Source organism: Humulus lupulus, chromosome 1 (assembly GCF_963169125.1).
Source record: "Humulus lupulus chromosome 1, drHumLupu1.1, whole genome shotgun sequence".
NCBI classification, from domain to species: Eukaryota; Viridiplantae; Streptophyta; class Magnoliopsida; order Rosales; family Cannabaceae; genus Humulus; species Humulus lupulus.
The window spans coordinates 301,636,799-301,657,987 of record NC_084793.1 but is presented as its reverse complement, the minus strand read 5'-3'; the positions used below and the strand labels follow the sequence as shown (position 1 = coordinate 301,657,987).

Here is a 21,189-nt window from a genome sequence, read left to right as displayed (position 1 = left end):
TCGAAGCAGTTATCTAACTTCAATTATGCTTAAAAAGTGCAATTACGTGTTTAAAATATTCACGTATGCCGATATATTGCAGCTTCGGAGCCGATATATCGCCACATAGGGGCAATATATCGCTCTTAGTATTTTTTTTTAATTTTAAAATCAAACCTTAACTACTTAGACTTACCTCTGAACATTTTGACCGAGTCTTAAGCCTCTGGTTGACGAATATTCAAATATTTTTCAATTATATTCATTATTTTTATTCAAATCAAAATGGGTTTAGTTTCACTCCTTACCTCTATAAATAGGACTTAGTACCCAGCCCTTACTCTCATTCTTCAAGCAGTGATTAGAGACTCCAAGGTGCTAGTGCTACCATAGAGTGATAAACACTTGGGCTGGGAAAAAGCTTTGCCATTCTTAAGCTTTATAAAATACTTGGGAAGTGAGGATTAGTGTATTTCGATATTGAAGTTAGACCAATCCTTAAGGTCAACTAAGGTACTCTTATTCTTTAAGTCCAGTTCTTTAAAACTCTTTAGTTTTATTTAGTGCCTTTTATTCAGATCCTTACTTTTGATATTGGTTTTTTATTAGGTTCTTGAAACTTAAAGATCTTCCTTGGTAAGTTTCGTCTTGAAGGTTTAGTTTCCACAATTATTCTTTACTTTTTAGAAATACTCACCGTTCTTATTGTTGGTTTTAGGAGTGTTCCAAGTCCCGCATCTGTTCTCAAATATCCCGGTTTTGGTAAGGAAAATGGGATAGTTATTATATGCTTATATGTTATGATTATGCTATAATATGTTATGTTATGATATGTTCTTATGTGTTATGATATATATGTTTTTGGGGCTTATAGTTGCTTAAATAGCAAACCCCAACACTTTTATGTTCTTGGGGCTTATAGTTGCTTAGCTAGCAAACCTCATTGTATTTTGAGGCTTATAGTTGCTTAGCTAACAAACCCCAATGTTTACCACGTGCATGGGTTATAGTTGAGATATATGTTTTATAGTGTATGTTTTGTTATGATCTTATGTTTACGTTTTATGTTATATATGTGTTAGTATATTTTCCTTGCTGGGCATTAGGCTCATTCCTTTTTCTTTTAGTGTGATACAGGAAACTAGTTACGGAGGCGGGAGGATTCTTGGTGGCTTGACTTGTGTATCGAGGATGAATGGAATGAATGGGCTGCGAGTTGATCGAGGATGACGTTATAAGTTTTTTTTTAAATTATGTTTCTATGTATTTCCCACATTTAGTTTTGTAAAAAAAATTATTTAGTTTAAAATTATGTTTTATGTTTTAAACAATGGGTACCAATACCAAAATTCTATTTTACTTTGTATTGTCACAATATTATGTTGAAGTTTTAATAAAGTTATTATTATTTCTTATGTATATGTTCTTCAAAGTAATAGATATGTTTAGTAGTTCTAATGGTCCAAGGTCTTAAAATAGCTGGGTCGTTACAGAACAACTACCTAAATTCTTTCCAGTCCATCACTGTTGTGTCTCGTGTCTGGGATGCAACTTCTCACCATGTCCGGGCATCATCCTGCAATACATATGTAGCACAGATCACCCTATCATGACCTACCAGCCTCATGCTATCGAGAATGGAACTGGTCATGCCTACCCATTGCTCAGCATCGAATGGATCTAGGCCCCCCTCAAAGACTGGAGGGTAATACTCCTGGAATCTTCCACAAAGAAATTCCAACCTACTCTCAACCCTAGGCTGAGCCAAAATTGGTGCCACTCTTGGCATAACAAAGGAAGAGGTGTTCCCCAACAGGTTCTGCTGTTGCTTCAAACACCTAATCTCTTCCTCTTGCCTCTGCAATCTTAATTGCACATCTGTAAATATTTGCTAAAAACTCTGAGGAGCAGATGAAGAACTCAAACCATGGCTGAAACTCCCAGCCTCTGTATAATCATCACCAGGTTTCATTATATGCCTTGGATACATACATGCTGATTGAATCTGCAGTCAATAACTTGACCCATTAAACCTGATGAGCTTATGCAAAAGCCTTCCCCACAGGAACAATCCTACCACACTACAATCACATACCACTGCAGTGCTAAAAACATGCCCATATCATTTGTTCATCAATCATAATCCCTGCTCTTCCAACATACACCTCATGCTTTCAACTCCAACATGGAAATAATCATATTCATATATATATATATATTCACTGAGCATGTAATCATATAATCATATTAATAGTCAAGAGCCAGGCTCTATCAGAATCTCATGCTCCCTAGTACAATGTGCAGGTAAAGCATTGACATTATATTTAAGCAGTTAAACACATAACTACAGAAATAGTTACCGTACCCTGAGTGAATCTATCTTTAGTGACGAGTGTACATGCCCAGCTTGTCTTTAGGAACCTTTAACCGTGGCTCGCTCTGATACCAAGTTGTAACGCCCTACTACTCAGGGACTATTACGGTGTGCATTTTAAACAGTGCTAAACTCACTAATCGAGCCATTTGGCCATAATCGTGTAACTAAGTATGATTAGAAATCTAGGGTTAAAAAATTTGGTTAAGATACAACGTTTCACTAAAACATTTACTGTATACATTGGGATCCTAAAAATATAATTTAAAGGTTAATTACAACAAAAGATTTACAACCAGCCGACCTAAGCGACAAAATAGGGTTTAACCCTAGTTCCTTTTTAAAACCATCGGCCGTGGCGGTCGAGCAGCCGTATATGTACACATCGTCACCTAAGCTCTCCAACTCAAGGATGGTCCAACTTTCTTTTGCCTTTACCTGCACGACATAGCACCCGTGAGCCGAAGCTCAGTAAGAAAACTCAATATACTCATGAACAGTAATAATATATTACTAAATCATAATAAGCATGTCTAGCAATAATAGCCCTATTCATGCATGCAATTAAGTCCATATAATGATGGTGGATCCTGCCCTCCTTTGTGGATGACTATCAAGTCAATCCTAATCAGATGAGTGATTAACACTTTGAGATTCTGATAATCATGCTAGGGCTTATTGCCCTAATAAGATGAGTGATTAACCCTTGAGATTCTGATAATCATGCTGGGGCGTGTAGCACTAATCAGATGAGTGATTAACACTTAAGATTTTGATAATCATGCTGGGGCTTATAGCCCTAATCAGATGATTGATTGATTAGTGAGTCAGTAACTTAAACCAGATGAGTGACTATGGAGTCACAAACTTGAATCAAATGAGTGACTGATGAGTGAGTCACTAACTTAGTGTCTGCACCCTTAGCCATGTGACGATGCAGTCACCTGGGCCTTCTGGCCCTAGCTCTAAGTAACTAGCCTTTAGATTAGACAAGCGCTTTTAATTTTCATCAAACTTCAGGTCGATCAAGCATTAATGTTCATGATGATCCATTCAATGCTTATGTCGATTAGATCTAATCTTTTCAGCTTGCGTTAAACACGCTAATACCGTTCTTGACTCATAGGTCAATTCCATACAACGAGTGCTCAATACTACTGCCATACTTGACTAATAAGTCACAGCTTCACAATTAATACTGACACCATTGCCGATTCCAAACTCATAGGTCAGTTCCATTCACAAGTAAGCAATGCAACCAGGCATATATAATATGTCAAATATCCAAATGTAGGGCATTCAACATGCTTACCTAACAATCACTAGCATAATTATGATCATGCACATTTACAGAGACTTAAGCTCTGATCAATCTCATATTCAATATTCATGTCATGCCCTAATCACATGTATCTCGTGCATCACATACTAGGTGCAATTTTCTTACCTTTGATCCAAGCACAGGTTACCAATAAATGAGCCACAAGCACGATCCTGACTCCAAGCCCTTAGCAATAATCCAGTCACAACCATAAACGGTGTTTCAATGAGTTCAAGTTCCAAAACCCGAATCCCAGGACCAATCCCGCGCTCTCAGGACCTCCAATTCCACCAAACAAGGTGATGGAATCATCCCTCGAGCCCTTGGGTCAAAACCCCAAAAAATACTAAAAAACCACATTCTGAAGGTTTTGTAGCGCTACCTTTGGGCGCTACAACGCTACAGGCAGACTCAAAACCCCCAAATAAGACCACCTAGCATTGTAGCGCTACCACCCTAGTGCTACAGCGCCCAACCCAGAAATCTGGGTTCTCAGCTTCGTGTTCTTTGAGTTCTTCGAGCTTCAAAGCTCCAAATTTGACTCCAACCTATCCAAATCTCAAAATTAAAGTTCCTAAACATCCTAATCTCCCAAAACCAATAAAACCCAAGCTTCAATTCATCCAAAAACTCATCAAAACACAAAATCCAATCCAAGCTTAAAAACTTTAAAAACTTAGAATGTAAAACTTGAATTACCTCCGATTATGTCGTTTCCCAGCTAAATCCTCTAGCTAATAAGCTTCTAATCTTCCCTAGAATCGCTATGCCTCGATCCTCTCTTGAATTCGAGTCCTAGAACTCAACTTTCCTTCAAAAATGTGATCGGGTGTCAAAAAGGGAACGGGAGGAAGAGAGAACGTTCTTTTATAATTCTAATAGGTTACTTCAAGCTAAAGTAACCTCAAGCAACTCCTCATGCTCGGAGTCCCGAAAACGCCCCCGGGGTAAAATAGTCAAAATTTCCAGAATTTCCCCCTGATCTCACTAACTCTCAATTTATCATCAAATATTTATTCTCATTACCCAATATCTCGCTAATGTGTTAAATACCCATTGACTCACTCCAAGTCAAGTATAAATCCCGTTATGAATTTCCCATTATCTTACCTCCTAGGATCGTCTTGTGCTGAGTAACCCTAGCATAACCAAATAATAATGAAGCACCACACTCACACCACATATATGCCAAATATATACCCGAAATGGCCAAAATATGAAAATCACCCAATTAATCTGAAATGAGTTCACATGCATATTTAATACACCTAACACATGCATATAATCATTTAATTGCATAATAAATCAATTATGACCTTCCCAGCCTCCTAATGAAGGCTCTAAGCCTTATTAGGAAATTTGGGTCATTACAAGTTCATGGCTAGTTAAAGTACCTAAGAAATAGAAGATAAATATTTTAGTACTTTGCTTATCTCAAAACATTTAGTATGTTATGCTATTTCTAAAATTTTGATAAATAAATGTTTGTCAAGCAATGCTTTAATTTCTACTTAGTTGATAATCGTAGCTCTAGGCTTCCCACTTCATACTTTCTCTAATCTCTATAAGGTTACTCTATGGAGAGAACCTCACAAAATGTTTGTCCAACATCAAATTTGTGTTGATTATGGACAACATCGAGTTCGTGATGATCAAAGATATTCCTATTTTTCCTATGCAACGATCACCAATTCCTTCAAAGAGAATTGTTGATGGTGAACCAAGCAAGAGAAAGTAGGCTAATACTACCAGACATGCTCAAGGAGAAGCTGCCTTAAGCATCTTCTTTGAAGAGCAAATGAGGAAGAAATTCAAACAAAAAGAATAAGAAGTTCACTCGCAAGACACTAAATGCTGCAAAACATTTTGGAGCAATGCCTGATTATAAGTACACTAAAGGGGATTGTTTCCAACTACAAGGAGACTGGGAATCGGCACAAGATTCCCTGGTACTCAAGGCATATGGAACCCAAGAAAATGAAAATTTTCTTGTATGCATGTGATTTTAGAGGATGATCCTTCGGTTTGGCTTAGTTTTATTTATAAAATTTATTAAATATTTTTACTAAGTTTTTATGATTGCTATTTAAATTTTAAATAAATAAACAATATTATATAGAAAAGAATGACATAAATATATTAAAAGAAAAATTAAACAAAAACATTGTTTATGATTTTTTTAAATAATAATACGATAACATTTTAGATCACAAACTACCTCGTTTAAGGTAGAAAACATTCATGATATTATTTAAATCACACCTCGATGATTAGATAAGAAACTTATTTATTATTGATAAAAGATAAATGTTATTTTAATTTCTTATTTGCACAGTCACACTATTTGTACACAAACGAATATATATAATTTGTTTATAATAGTAATAATAATATATTATAACATATTAAATATCTAGTTTTGTATTAAATATTTTATAATATTTGAATCTATATTAATATAATTACTAAATATTTATTCTAGCAAAATTTTATAAAAATTAGGATTAAATATTATATGTTATATATTATTATAATAATAATATTTTATAACATTTGAATTAGTATGGATATAATTAATAAACATCGTTTAGTATTAAATATTATTACTATAATAATATTTTATAACATTTGAATTTATATTAATATAATTAATAAATATATAACAATATTTTATAATACTTAAATTTATATTCATATAATTAATAAATATTTATTTTTAATTTGTTTTAAAAGTATATTCTGTTAAATATTTGGAATATTCTATTAAAGTTAACAAAAATAACCGTTAAAATCAAGAATTTATACTATTTACACACTTTTTATATAGAGGAGATATATGGATGTATTATTATTGTTATTATATTATTTTTATATATACATTCAAATATGAGATGATGAGATTGACTTTTACTAATTGTGGTGATGATGATGATGTTTGGGTATGTTCATTATACATATGTATGTTTTAGATTATTGTTAAACATGTATATATGTCATTTAATTTGATTTTAAATAATATCCGGTTAGCACTATAAAAATAATTTTGGATTTATTAGACATGTGGCGGTAACCAGTTACCACTACCAATTTTAACTGCCATGGCAAGTACTCGAGTGAATTGTAACTGGTTACTGACAGATTTGGAAGAAAAAAAAAAACAAATAAGAATATAACCAATAAAGAAGAAGGTAACCGGTTACCCTTATTAAAATAACCTTTTGATAACTAGTTACTAAGTCAAACATACAAAAAATAAACTTAAAAAAAAAAAAAATTAATATAAGAAGTAGATTAAGAAGAAGGTGGTGGTAATTGGTTACCCATATAAAAATAATAATTAATTGGTAACTAGTTACTTAACCAAATCTTTAAAACAAAAAAAATAACTACAACTGAAAAACAAAATAAGATATAAAAATAACCAAGAAGAAGAAGAAAAAGACGATCGAAGAAGGTAACTGGTTACTTAGGTAGTTTTATAAAGAAAACTGGATCTGAAAAATAAAATCATATTTAAAAATAACCATGAAGAAGGGGATTAAATAAAGTAACTAGTTACAACTAGGTCCACAAAAAAAACTCAGATATGAAAATAAAACAAAATCATGACAGTAACGGGTTACTTAGGTAGTTTTATAAAGAAAACCAAAATCTGAGAAACAAAATCAGATTTAAAAACAATCATGAAGAATGAGATTAAATAAGGTAATTGGTTATAACTAGGTCTATAAAAAACTCAAATCTGAAAACAAAACAGAATTGTGACAGTAACTGGTTGCTTAGAAAGATTTGGAAAAAATAACCAGATCTAAAAAAGAAAACTAGATCTGGAAAAAAAAAAAAAAACAGATTTGAAACAACAAAGAAGACGCGGAATAACGTAAATAGGAAGAAGAATGTGAAAACGAAGAAGAAGACAAATCAGAGATGACGTCGGCGTTGACCGAAGGTATGTCATCCATTTGCCGGTGTGAGAGAGCTCCTATTGTTGTGAGAAAAATTTGTTGGCTGCTATTGTTGTGAGAGAATATAGAGAGAGTGAGTAAAAAATATGTGAGGGATGGAGAGAAAGAGTAAAGTAAGAGAGTGAGTGTGTATTTTTGTTTATGATATTTTGTTTATAGTATTTTATGAAATTTTCATATTTAATTTTTTTTCTTCTAAAATTATCATGTGACATAAATTTTATAATCATAAATATATAAAGTAATTTATTTTTTCCCATATTTTTTTGTAAACTCCATTATAAATACTCAAATGATCCAAGTACTAAAAATAATAATTTTACTATAGTTATTATTTAAAATTATACATCAAACTCGTGGGTTCGAAGGGACACTGGCGACAGACAACATTAAACAAATCGACTTGTTCAGTACGATATAATGAATCATTATCCACGTAGGACTCGAAGCACTAGAACGGCGCCATGTCAGAAAGTGGTGGAAAATTCAACCGTGAAGTTTGCCACGTGTACTATAAAGGTACACTAATCTTCCACACTTTCTGTTTCGAATATCCGAATAATAATAAATAAGTAAAACAAAAAAGAAAAGGGCAGCCCATCAAGTCAAGTCAAGGAAAAATATAAAATTAAAAGAAAAAGAGAAAGTGCTAGCGTGAGTGAGTGGAAGCCTGGAAGAAGTCGTGTTCATGGATGGAGTGTACAGAATTTGGTGAAAGGGAAACTAGAGATTGGGAAATATGGAAATGGGGTATACTGATTTGGTCTCATATTTATCTGATTCTTCAAAAGGATTCAGCTCCGGCCATAGCCGAACCACCTTTCAATGGGGTGGAACCCTCTGTGCCTTGTGAGTCATTCTACAATTTCACCACTTTTTATTACTACACTCTCTTCATTTGTACATTTATGGCGTTTTAAGCAATACCCAGATCATGAAATTTCAATTTATCTTTTGCTTATACATTTTTTAAACTTTTGTCTTGGAGGGATTTTTAAATTGTCTGGCCTGGGAATAATAGATTATAGAAGAAGGTATGGAAAGAGGAAGATGTTGAGTAAAGCTTATTCTATTTATTTATTTGATGTTATATCGAAGTAAATGGAATAGTAATTGAATTCTAGTGGATATAGATTCTTGCAATTTCTCAAAGTTCTGCGTTGAAATTTTGATTGGTATGAGTCTGTTTGTGTGTTTGGGTTTGAGAACATGAAAACTGCATAATATCAGGTTTATATTTTACTAAGGTAGATGAAATGAGAAATCTTTAGCGCAAATGCAGTGTTTGTTTGGTAGTTTAGCTTATATATCATCACTTTACAGGACGATTTCTCAGTAAAAATTTAGTCTTTTTCTCTGGATTCAACTCTCACTGAAGCATTAGGAACAAGTGCAACACAAGGGTAGATTAAAATTTGTACGATAATATGATTGTATCTTGGTATAGCTTGTATTTTTTTTAAGGTGGTTTTTTATGATTTGGGAAGATGGTATCTGTTCTTACTAGTCTATTTTGTGTATGTCAATTTTATGTTGCAGATTATTGTTGATCTTAAATCGAACAAGGGAGCGCAGATCATCTTTACAAACTACTCTTATAGTGTTTTATCTCTTGACAAGTTTGCCAAACGGGCTCTTCAATATTTTTAGGTTCTTCCATACCCCAATCTTTTTCACATTAGTTATTTCATACATCCTGCACATTTCAAGACTAACCAACCTAAGTTTTGCAGAGGAGGATTTGGTTACTGGGTTTCCTTTCTTGCTATTGCAGCTCACCTCTTCTTCCCAACGATAATTCCAGGTTCAAATACATCTCCACATTACAAAACAAAACCCCAACTTTTTCACTAGGGTAGTACTATATTTTGCATATTTCATTTTTTTGATCTATGTTCTGATGATTTTGATGTTTTCCACATATCTATATATGCATCAGTTTCCCGTTTCATTCTCTTTGTCATAACACCTGATTATGTAGCCAAGGGACTGCGCGAAACCTCTGCTGGGAGCATATTTTGTCTCATCATCGGTATCTTACTTGTTCTAACAACATTCAAGGGTGGTAGAGAACTTGATTTCTGTGAAAACCGCTGTCATTGCTTTTGTTATGTTTGTTGTTTGGCATTGCTCCTTTTGTTTACCATACTTCTATGGAATTAGAATAAAGGAGTTTCACTGGATTATGCTCATGTACATTCCTTTTTCCAGCTTTTTTCATTCTTGCTTGTGCTGAAAACTATGTTGAGAATAAACTTTCTCAACCAGTTGATTTCCTTTTGATGAGATTGAGAAATGTAGTCTTTATTGTCTCAAAAGCAGTTGTGCTCGCCAGTCTATCATCTCTTTTCTTTCTATTTTGACATAAAGTACTATACAACAAATAGATAGTAAAATACTTTTTTAGAGTCCTGAAAGTGACAATATAGATAGGGGTTGAAGAGGGGGGGTCAAGTGTAACTTGAAGTTGTTTGTTCTGGATGTTTTTTTTTCGTTGAGAAATGATAATTACCTGTTCTTAGCTCTCCTGGAAGAGCTTGTTTAGTTTTGTGGGGTCTTTTTAAGACCACAACCCCTTCAGTATGTCCACTCAATTGGCCGATCTCACCATGTCCACTCACAAGATTCCAAAGAACAAGTCATGAAAGTTGGGCTGTCCTTTTCAGTGGGAGCACTTGGCCACTTGCATTTGGTGGCCTGACCTTATATTGGATTCAGTCTCAAATTCGAACTATAGATGGTAGACCTGTTTGTAATAGCTTATGCCAAAGGTTTTGGGCTACTAATGCATAATGCATTGGTATCAAGGGCTGACTTGGTCAATTTAATGTTTATTGGCGGTATCTTAGTTAAATTTTAGAATCAATTATGCTTTTGGAGCAATCTAAATTGAAAGCAATATGTAAAAGTAAAACCAATTCTCAAGGTTTGCCAAATTTATTTATATACCAGTAAGTATATAACTAACATTTGATGTGGTAGTGGTTAGAACATCACCAATGTAGTGTTATGAGAGTGGTGTATATCCATTTTTTAGTCAATGAAAACGGTGGTTTAAAATATGTGTTAAATTTGGCACATGCTAAAAATTATGCCAAATTTGACACAAAATATAACATAGGAAATTTGGCCCATAATAAATATCAAAATTTTTAATTACTCATTTGTCACTCATTAATACTATTTATTAATTGAAAATAGTTATTAATTTTTAACTTATCTTTTAATAATAAAAAATTAATTATTTTGTATATTTTCAATAAGCATTAATAACTATATTTATTTTTTTAGGTAGTTTAAATCTTGTGCATTGAGTACAAAATACAAAAAATGAATCAAATATAGTATTGACACATATTTTAGGCTAAATTTGACACAAAATATACACTATCAATTGGAGATGGTTTTATTACGTATGCTATAATTACATGAATACGAGCATCTTTTCTGCATTACATACTTAAGTTATCAAAAAGGTACAATTAGTGAGGCCAGGTTAGCTTAAAATTTTTTTTAGCATAAATACTTTTTAAGTTTTCCACTTTTGACAATCTAGTCTCTGATTTTTTGCTTTCACAATTAAGTCCTTGATTTTTAAATACAGTAGCAATTAACATTTTAATATATTTTTTTTTCAACAAAATTCTTAGTTTATTAATGGAAAATTTTGAATTCATCTTGATGTTTGAAAATTTTGGAGTTTATTAGAATATGTAGAGAAATACCAATTTTGTCATTAAATAATTGAGATTTTTTTAAAAAAAAAATTATTACTACCATTTTTTTAACTTAAGGACTTGGTTAAAAATAATTAAACTAGAATGTCAGTGTCACAACAAAAAAATTAAGGGTATTTATGCTAAAAGCTCTTAGGAAAAGTATTGGAATTTAGAAATAGTTATTTTAGCCATGGTTCCTACTTTAATATTTTTTTTAATAGCATTATTAATACTCTTTTTTATGCTTTACGCATGTTAATCATGTTTGTGAACAAGTTTCCCATATGATTGCCTATTTCCTACTTCTTTCTAGGGAAACTACATAAACTATCCCCCACGCACTTAATTTTTACTTTCTCTGTACCCTGTTTTATATTTTTCGCAAAAATATCCCTATTAAACAAAAAATAATCTTAATCTCAAAATATCCACCTTCTTCTTTTCCTTCCCAAATTTCTCAACATCCTAACCCAAAAAACTTCCATCCACCATCATCATCATCTAAAAACCAGCCACCTCCATCCATCATGCTAAAGGTGTTGTGCTTTTTACAATATAATTCCAATGTTAATGGTTAAGTACTATTGTTATTTACAAGTTATGAGTGGCTATAAAATAGTTTGTATATATTTTTTGAACTGTTTTGGATTGAAAAAATGATCAAAAAAATTTAATTTTGTGTTGAGATGATGAATTTCCTTTTGAAATATGTGATTTAAAGTTTATTGCTTAGAACCTAGTTTGGACCTAGTTCGAACTCTGTTTAGATGTGTGTTCGGATCTAGTTCGTACCTTATTCAAATGTTTGTTAAAACTTAGTTCAGACTTAGTTGGAACCAAGTCAAAGCTAGAATCAGACCTAGCCCGAACAAGGTGTGAATATAAGTTCGAACTAGGTCTGAATATATACTAGATCCAAACTAAAAAAAAAAATCACAAATTGAATATTTCAAATGGAAGTTCGTCATCTCAATACAAAATACATTTTTTATCGATATTTTATTTTAGTGCAGAACAACTCGAATATACATATTAATTATTTTGTAAAACACATGTAACCTATAAATGCGAGTTTGATGATTTAAGAGAATGAAAAGAATTGTGTATTTCGAATTCCATATAGAGTATATTCATGTTTTTGGCATTAAGTTAGATTTGTAGAGATAGTTTTGTGAGAAACATTAGGAGGGGATATGATTAGTATTATTAGTTGTATGGGGATATTTTGTAGAGTTTCCCTCCTACTATATTCTTGCATAATATCAAAATAATAAAAGGTTCCATTTTGAGAGGAGAGTTTGTTGCACCACATTTTTTTTAATATAACGGTTTATATTGTTTTATACTCCTGAATTTTAGTAAAATTCCATATTTAACTCTATATTTTTAAAAATTCAACAACAGACCTTGTGATTGTCAAAACGAATCAAAGATAACATTTGACCTAGTGATTGTCAAACTTTGTAACAAGCCTTATTAAATTAATTATGACTAAATGATGTTGTGTAAACATATTTCAAAGTTTAGTTAAGGTTTTATTTTTATTAAAAAATCAAATGTATTTTTTATTTTGTTTTATTATATTTGATTAATATTATTGAAGGGTATTTTGAGGTTTTATTAAAATGTTATCAACATATTTACTAGAATAAATTCAAAGGTTGTCTTTAGTTTCAATTTAAGTATATTTTCTGAGATTTTCATAAAAATATTTTCAAAAAGTTTGACTAAAATTATGTTAAACGTTATATTTGGTTCGTTTAGGTAATGGCAGGGTTTGTTGTGGAATTTTTAAAAATATAGGATAATATATGGTATTTAGCTAAAATTTATGGGTATTATTATTATTATTATTATTATTATTATTATTATTTGTGAATAAAAATAAAGACATGTATGAGTTGGTAAATGAAAAATGCAGTCAGAGAAATCACATTCACAGTGTTACAACCACTTAAACCTTATTATGCAATTCGACACGTGAATTCTAATTATCCACATTTTTATGATAAGAGTTACACGTCAAAAGAATATAAAGACCTTAATGCACATAAAATAATTCATTATAAAAATTCAATTAAGAAAAATATAAGTGTGTTGATTAAAAAAAAAAATACAAAATTTTAATTAATTATCCTTGATAATTAATATTATAGAGTGTTTCTTCCTCCGGTTTTTAGCATAGAAAGTAATTTTGGTGCAAATTATTTTTATGATTTAGAGTATTTTGTAAATTTTTTAAAAATTTTGAATAATTTATAGTGTGAAAAATAAAGTTCAAATAATTTGTTATATTCGTGAATGTTTCTTTTACACGTGTGAAAAACAATATGCTTCAATTTTCTTTTCAATACCGAAATTGTTCAGAATTTTTTTAAAATTTGCAAAATATGCTAAATATTTATATTGTCACGATCATAATAAAAAATTGCCGAAATAATTCTCCATTCAAAAATATTAGTGTGACATTTTGTAGTAAAAATCTGCTGTCCCTGATAGCCAATTTGACTTTGTTGGTTAGACTTACATTTCAGTTTAATTTCTTGTAACTAATTCTGTTATACAGAATTATTGTTTGTGTAATTGCTCTGTTTTATTTTCTTTTACTCTGTTTTCTGTTTACTCATTCAGTCCCCAATTTCCTATTTTTTTTTTTTATGTTTTATCAATTATTTTAAGACACTTTATTTATATATAGTATTAATATAATTGGAAAAAAAAATTATAAATTAATTTAAATATATGCTAAATAAATGAATAAAGTGTGGTAGAGTATTTTTTTTTTCAACCTTTTGTGACTGCCCTGGAGAACACTCCTCTGGAGTTTTAACTTTTATATAAAGAGAATCAACTAGCGTGTCTAGTTTTTCTTTGAATGCGACCTAAGTAGGAGGATATACTTGTATTATAATATGTATATATATTTATATAAGTATCTACTACGTAGGGGCGGCTATTGATTATTAAAAGGAAAACGAAAACCAATTTCATGAGAAGTTGTAGTCGTTTATACTAGTCAAAGTCAAACTCTGCCCAATTATTGAAAAGGTTGGTCAACCGTAGACAAATCATCACATTTAGACAAGAGAGGGACAATCCTTTGATCTTCTCCATGCCCTTCTGCTACAAGATTCTTTATCATACTTCTTCTCCATTTCGTCTTAGAAAAGTCAGCTTCAAATCCTTCTTTTATTGCTCATCCATCTCCTATGTCCTATTGTTTCAGTTTCAGACCCTCCAAGCAATATGAGTTCCTCTGTTTCTTCTTCTCTTTTCTGTGTTTTCACTCTCTTCTTCATTTGTAGCTGTTATTTGATCGGTGCACAGCAGCCTTACGTGGGAAAGACCACATCAGATTGTGGCAATCAACATAACTCATCTTCTGGTCTGGGCTACTTCTGCAATGGAGGGAACAGAAGTTGCCAAACTTATGTTACTTTCAGAGCCATTCCTAAGTACAACACCGTTTCAGCCATATCTACTCTTTTGGGGGCCGACCCTTCTCAGGTCTCGCTGATAAATTCAGTCCCGGAAACGACAACGTTTGATACAAACAAGTTGGTGATTGTTCCGGTCAACTGTTCCTGTTCCGGTGAGTTCTATCAGTCAAACACTTCTTATGTTGTCAACGAAGGTGATCAATATTCCTTAATTGCTAATGAACTATTTCAAGGCCTCGCAACTTGCCAAGCTATTATGAATCAACCCGGAAATCCCATTCCTACTGGTCTTATTCCCGGTCAAAGAATTAGTGTTCCTCTTAGATGTGCTTGTCCCACAAAGAACCAAAGTGATTCCGTTGTGAACTATCTTATTAGCTACTTAATAGGTAAGGGTGAGTCTCCCCAACCCATAAGCCAAAGATTTGAGATAGATGAAGACTTACTTCGTAGAGCAAATAGTCTGTCTCAGCAAGATATCATTTTTCCAAACACCACTCTTTTGGTTCCTCTTGATAAGCCACCATCAAGTTCTCAAACTGTAGAGCCACCAACACCGCCACCATCGCCTCCAGTGACTCCTCCTACTACCACTTCTCCTTCTAAGAGCTCAAAGAAAACTTGGGTTTATGCCCTTATTGGTGCTCTTGGAGGAACTGCTTTTCTGTTGGTCTTAGGCGCCATAATCTACTGCAGAGTATTTCGAAAAAGCAAGAAGAAACTTGAACCTGCTCTTCTCCCAAAAAGCTTCGAGGCAAATGAGAAAGCAGTAGACAAAAAGATTGAAGAATCACAGGACTTCTTAGATAGTTTATCTGATATAGCTCAATCAATCAAAGTTTACAAATTTGAGGAACTTCAGCTGGCTACAAATTATTTTAGTAATAGTAATTTGGTTAAAGGATCTGTTTACAAGGGTACAATAAAAGGAGATTTTGCAGCTATCAAGAAAGTTGATGGAGATATCTCTAAAGAGATCAATGTAATGCAGAAGATCAACCATTCTAATCTCATTCGTCTTTCTGGGATTTGTTTCAATGAGGGTTTTTGGTATCTTGTCTATGAGTATGCTGCCAATGGACCTTTGAGTAGCTGGATCCACCATAAAAGAAAAGATGGAATGTTTTTGAATTGGACTCAGAGAATTCAGATTGCTTTAGATGTGGCTGCAGGGCTGAATTATCTTCATAACTTTGCTACTTCTTCTCATGTTCACAAGGACGTCAAGAGCAGTAATATTCTTCTCGATAGTGATTTTAGAGCTAAGATTGCAAACTTTGGTCTAACAAGATCAACACAAGGGCATGATGGCCAATATTCTTTGACAAAGCATGTTGTTGGGACAATAGGTTACATGGCCCCTGAGTACTTAGAAAATGGAGTGGTGTCTACAAAGCTTGATGTCTATGCATTTGGAGTTTTGTTGCTGGAAATGCTCACTGGGAAAGCGGTTTCTGTACTGTATGAAGAAAATAAGCACTTATCTGATTTATTGAGTGCCGTAATTAATGATGAAGAACAAGTTGGTTTGAAGAACTTTATGGATCCCTCCATGGAAGAGAAGTATCCTTCTGAATTTGTTATCTTTGTGGTTCGAATTATCGAAGGTTGCTTAAAGAAAAATCCAGATGCTCGGGCTCCCATGGATGAGATTGTTCAGCTTCTCTCAAGAACCTTGAGCAATTCATTGAACTGGGAATTGTCAAACAGCTCTGTTGAGTAGCAATTCAAGTCTTGATGTCATCTATTACGTCATATATATGCATTTTGTAAGTTGATTTTTTATTTTTTATTTTTTTATGAATGTTTAGCATTCTGGTTTGTTATAGATATTCTGGTATGACAAGATAGATATATATGTAATCCAAGATGTAGCAGTTGTTGAGTGCCAATGTTATTTCTTTTAATAGCATTTTATACATTTATCATATCTGCGGAGAACTTGGCAGCCTATATATGTATTGTTGTCTTTCATTTTTTTTTTAAGAGATAGGAGATAAGTTGTATTGGGAGAAAGAGAGAATACAGAGAAAGAGAATTTGAGGGTGTGTTGTAAGGACTGAGAAAAAAATACAACTGTTAGAAAGTGTTTGAGATTAGAACCTTAGAGAGAGAAAGGTTATTGGGAGTCGTGGAAGTACTTATTCTCAACTGTAATTGTATTAAAAGATTGCATCAATTGATGATGATGATAGTGGAACAAACAGGATGTAGGCCATATTGATCTAGTTCAAACCTGTATAAAATTTCTGGGTGTTCTTCTTTATATTTTTCTGCATTTAACTCTTGATTACTAACATTTCCTTGTAACTAATCTGATATATTAGTTATTGCAATTGTTTATGTCATTGTTGATTAAATTCTAAGAATCTTGACCACAAAAATCATAAGAGTTTTCCTACAAAATTAGAGCCAAGTTCTACGATCAAGAGGAGAGATCAAGATTCAAAGCTTCTGCATAAAGAATTGTTCAAGAACACAATCAAGAAAGTATGTCAACAATGGCAAAGTTTGAACTGGAAAAATTCGATGACACCAATGATTTTGCCTTATGGAGAGAGAGTTTAAAAGATATCTTGGTGCATCAAAAGGTGGCTAAAGTGCTTGGAGATCAAAAGCTTTTGGCAGAGAAGAAACCAGAAGAAATCGCTGAAATGGAGGAGATGGCTTATTACACGATCATTATGTATCTTTCCAATGGAGTAAGAAGGAAATTATCCTCAGAAAAGACTGCAAAGGGTCTTTGGGACAAGCTGGAACAATTGTACCTGAAGCCATCCATTTCGAACAAAATAAATCTTCTTGAAAGATTATATGGTTTTAGAATGAGCTCCTCTATTTTTTAGATGAAAATATTGATAAATTTAATGAGATTATTGTTGGTTTGGCTAATAATGAACATAAGGTAGATGAAGAAAGCCAAGCAATTATCTTGCTCAGATCATTACCAATTGCCTATCAAGAAGTCAAAGCAGCAATAAAGTATGGCAGAGATGTGATTGCTTTGGAGGATGTTCTTGGAGCCTTAAAGTCAAAGGAGTTTGAGTTACAACTTGAGAAAGAAACCAGGAGAGATGAGACTTATTTTGTTCGAGGAAGAAATCCAAAGAGAGGCTCATCCAGAGGAAATCAATCACACTAATCAAGGTCGAAGTCAAGAGGGAAAGACTCAAGACAGTGTTATCACTGTGGGAAAACTGGACATATTAGGAGATTTTGCAATTTGTTAAGAAATCAACAAGGGTCCAGATCAAACCAGGACCAGAGAAGACCAATCTACAATCAATTTCATAATTAAAACAAACACCAGCAAAGAATGAAGTCTCATAATGATTCTGCAGCTGTGGTAGAAACCAAAGATGACTGCTCATCAGGAGGAAAACTTTTCTCAATATATGAGAAATCAGATATCAAAGAGTGGATCCTTGATTCAGGATACACTTACCATATGTGTCCTAACTTAGAATCCTTTTTTTTATTTTAAAGAAACTGATGGTGGTAGAGTACTAATGGGGAATGATGTTTCTTGTAGGGTAATTGGTCTAGGAAAGGTGGCAATTCGACAGTTCAATGGAGAGGTGAAAGTGTTCAACAATGTGAGACACATACCCGAACTGAGAAGGAATTTAATATCCATGGGAGATCTTGAAGAAGAAGAATATGGTTACAAGTCTTTGAATGGGAACCTAAAGATCACAAAAGGATCTTTACTAATCATGAAAGGAAAGAGAGTCAATGAACTGTATGTACTAGAAGGAGAAACTATAGCCATTTCTGAAACATATGTTGTTAAGACTCAGGAAAGTGAGATGCATCTGTGGCACCAACGGATGGGACATATCAGTGAGCAGGGGCTGAGAGAGCTTCACAAAAAAGGGAGCATAGACAAGTTGAAGACTTGTGCATTACCTTTCTGTGAAGCATGTGTATTTGGAAAGCAACACAAGATTAAATTCACAACTGCTACACACAATAAAAAGAAGGTTTTGGAGTATGTTCATGCAGATTTGTGGGGGCCAAGTAGAGTTCCGACTCATTCTGGTAAGTTTTATTTCTTATCCATTATAGATGATTTTAGTAAATGTGTTTGGACATATTTGCTTAAGACTAAAGATGAGTGTCTAGAGAAGTTTAAAATTTGGAAAAGCTAGGTAGAAAATCAAACAAATCTTAAACTTAAGACACTTAGAACTGACAATGGATTAGAATTCATAAATAATGAGTTTGATGATCTATGTAATGAGTATGGAATCACAAGGAATAGAACTGTAGTTAGAACCCCACAACAGAATGGAGTGGCTGAACGCATGAATATGAACTTATTGAATAAAGTGAGATGTTTGCTTATTAGTTCTGGTCTAGAGAAGTCATATTGGGGAAAGGCTTTAGCAACTGCTAGTTATCTTATAAATAGAAGCTTAAATCGTGTTATAGAACTTAAGACCCCATATGAAATGTGGTATGGCAAGCCTCCTAGTCTTAAACACTTGAGAGTTTTTGGTTGTGCATCATATGCACACCAAAAAGAGGACAAACTAGATGCTAGATCCATTTAAGGGAATTTTTCTTGGATACCCTTTAGGCACAAAAGGATATAGGATCTATTTGAATCAAAATGGTAGACCTAAGGTCATAATTTCAAGAAATGTAGTGTTTAATGAATATGATTTTCCTCACTTGAAAGTCGAGAAAGGTTGTGATGTTTATGGTGCATGTGCATTGAAAAAGAATTATGACTTGACAGAGTTTGAGATAAAACTGAAAGGATATGAACTAGAAAATGAGCAAAGCAACACACTAGGTGAAGATTATACTCAAGATCAATCAGAGAATTCAAAAAATTTAACAGGATATCAGCTAGCAAGGGATCGTGTGAGAAGAGAAATTCACCCACCTGCAAGATATGCTGAGGCAGACCTGATAGCCTATGCTTTGGCTATAGTTCGGCTATAGTTCAAACAGGTGACATACCAAAACCATTAAGCATAGAAGAAGTTACTTCAGGAAAATACAAGAAGGAGTGGAATCAAGCTGTAAAAGAAGAGATGGACTCTTTGAACAGAAATGACACATGGGAATTGGTGGAAAAACCAGATAACAAGAAGGTGATAGCTTGCAAGTGGATTTTTAAAGTAAAGAAAGGAGTAACACATGAAGAACCACTGAAATTTAAGGTCAGGTTAGTGGCTAAAGGCTTTACTCAGGTGGAAGGAATTGATTACACTGATGTGTTCTCACCTGTAGTAAAGTATAAAACCATAAGACTGATGTTATCTATTTCTACTCAACAAGATCTGGAGGTAGAGCAGCTAGATGTAAAAACAACATTTCTAAAAGGTTATTTGGAAGAAAGGGTCTACATGCATCAACCCCCTGGATTTCAGGTGGAACAAGAGGGAAAGGAGCTTGTATGCAAACTGAAAAGGTCCTTGTATGGCCTTAAACAATCTCCACGACAATGGAACAAGAGATTCAACAATTATGTCCAGGAAATTGGTTTCACAAGATCAAAATTTGATCACTGCTTGTACTATAAGCATCTTGAGGAATCAACAAGAGTATATTTACTGTTGTATGTAGATGATATGCTCATCATGGGCAAAGACAAAACAGTGATAAAGGGAATCAAAGACAAGCTTAAAGAGGAATTTGAAATGAAAGAGCTCGGGCATGTTCAAAAGATACTTGGGATAGAAGTGACAAGGAACAGAAAAGATGGGATTCTGAATCTTAAACAAGCAAGTTATATTCAAAGGGTACTTCAGAGATTCAACCATGATTCAAAGAGTGTTTCAGTACCTCTAGGAGGACAATTTGTATTTTCAAAAGATCAAATTCCAAAGACAATCGAGGAGACAAAAGAAATGGCAAAAGTCCCTTATGCTATGGCACTAGGGTGTTTAATGTACATCATGGTCAGCACTAGACCAGACATAGCACATGCTCTAAGCATTCTTAGCAGGTTTATGTCCAACCCCGGATTAGAGCATTGGAATGCTCTTAAGTGGCTTCTTAGATATCTAAAGGGAACTACTGAGATGGGACTGGGATACAAGCAGATGGATCAGAAAGTTACACTTGAAGGTTTTGTAGATGCAGACTATGCAGCAAGCAAGGATACAAGGAGGTCAACTACTTCATATGTATTCACAACAAATGAAGATTGCATATGTTGGAAGTCCCAACTACAGTCAGTGGTGTCACTATCAACAACTAAAGCTGAGTTCATGGCCACTACCGAAGCATTCAAAGAGGCAATCTGGTTACAAGAAATCTTAAAGGAGCTGAAACTTCTCAAAGGCAAAGCTACTTTGTACTCAGATAGTCAATCATCGATTCATCTATGCAAGAACCCGGTTTACCATGAGAAAACCAATCACATCGATATTAG

General features: G+C 33.3%; 2 protein-coding genes across 2 annotated transcripts; both read left to right on the top strand.

Annotated features, from left to right (window-relative positions):
* The first annotated feature begins 8,247 nt into the window (after positions 1-8,247).
* LOC133812567 (cold-regulated 413 plasma membrane protein 4-like) lies at positions 8,248-9,978 on the top strand. Its single transcript, XM_062246337.1, has 4 exons — positions 8,248-8,488; positions 9,179-9,289; positions 9,373-9,443; positions 9,579-9,978. The coding sequence occupies exons 1-4, from the start codon at positions 8,379-8,381 to the stop codon at positions 9,800-9,802; spliced, it is 516 nt and encodes a 171-aa protein (XP_062102321.1). The 5' UTR covers positions 8,248-8,378; the 3' UTR covers positions 9,803-9,978.
* Positions 9,979-14,335: 4,357 nt separating this feature from the next.
* LOC133812565 (lysM domain receptor-like kinase 4) lies at positions 14,336-16,753 on the top strand. The gene has a single exon (XM_062246336.1). The coding sequence runs from the start codon at positions 14,605-14,607 to the stop codon at positions 16,519-16,521; it is 1,917 nt and encodes a 638-aa protein (XP_062102320.1). The 5' UTR covers positions 14,336-14,604; the 3' UTR covers positions 16,522-16,753.
* The last annotated feature ends 4,436 nt before the right edge of the window (positions 16,754-21,189 follow it).

What these genes read in the sequence shown, in the direction of transcription:
- LOC133812567 (XM_062246337.1), top strand. Translation starts at nt 8,379, where the DNA reads ATGGAAATGGGGTATACTGATTTGGTCTCATATTTATCTGATTCTTCA. An exon ending in GGGCTCTTCAATATTTTTAG is followed by an intron (nt 9,290 to 9,372) that starts GTTCTTCCATAC and finishes TAAGTTTTGCAG; the next exon opens with AGGAGGATTTGGTTACTGGG. An exon ending in CTTCCCAACGATAATTCCAG is followed by an intron (nt 9,444 to 9,578) that starts GTTCAAATACAT and finishes TATATGCATCAG; the next exon opens with TTTCCCGTTTCATTCTCTTT.
- LOC133812565 (XM_062246336.1), top strand. Translation starts at nt 14,605, where the DNA reads ATGAGTTCCTCTGTTTCTTCTTCTCTTTTCTGTGTTTTCACTCTCTTC.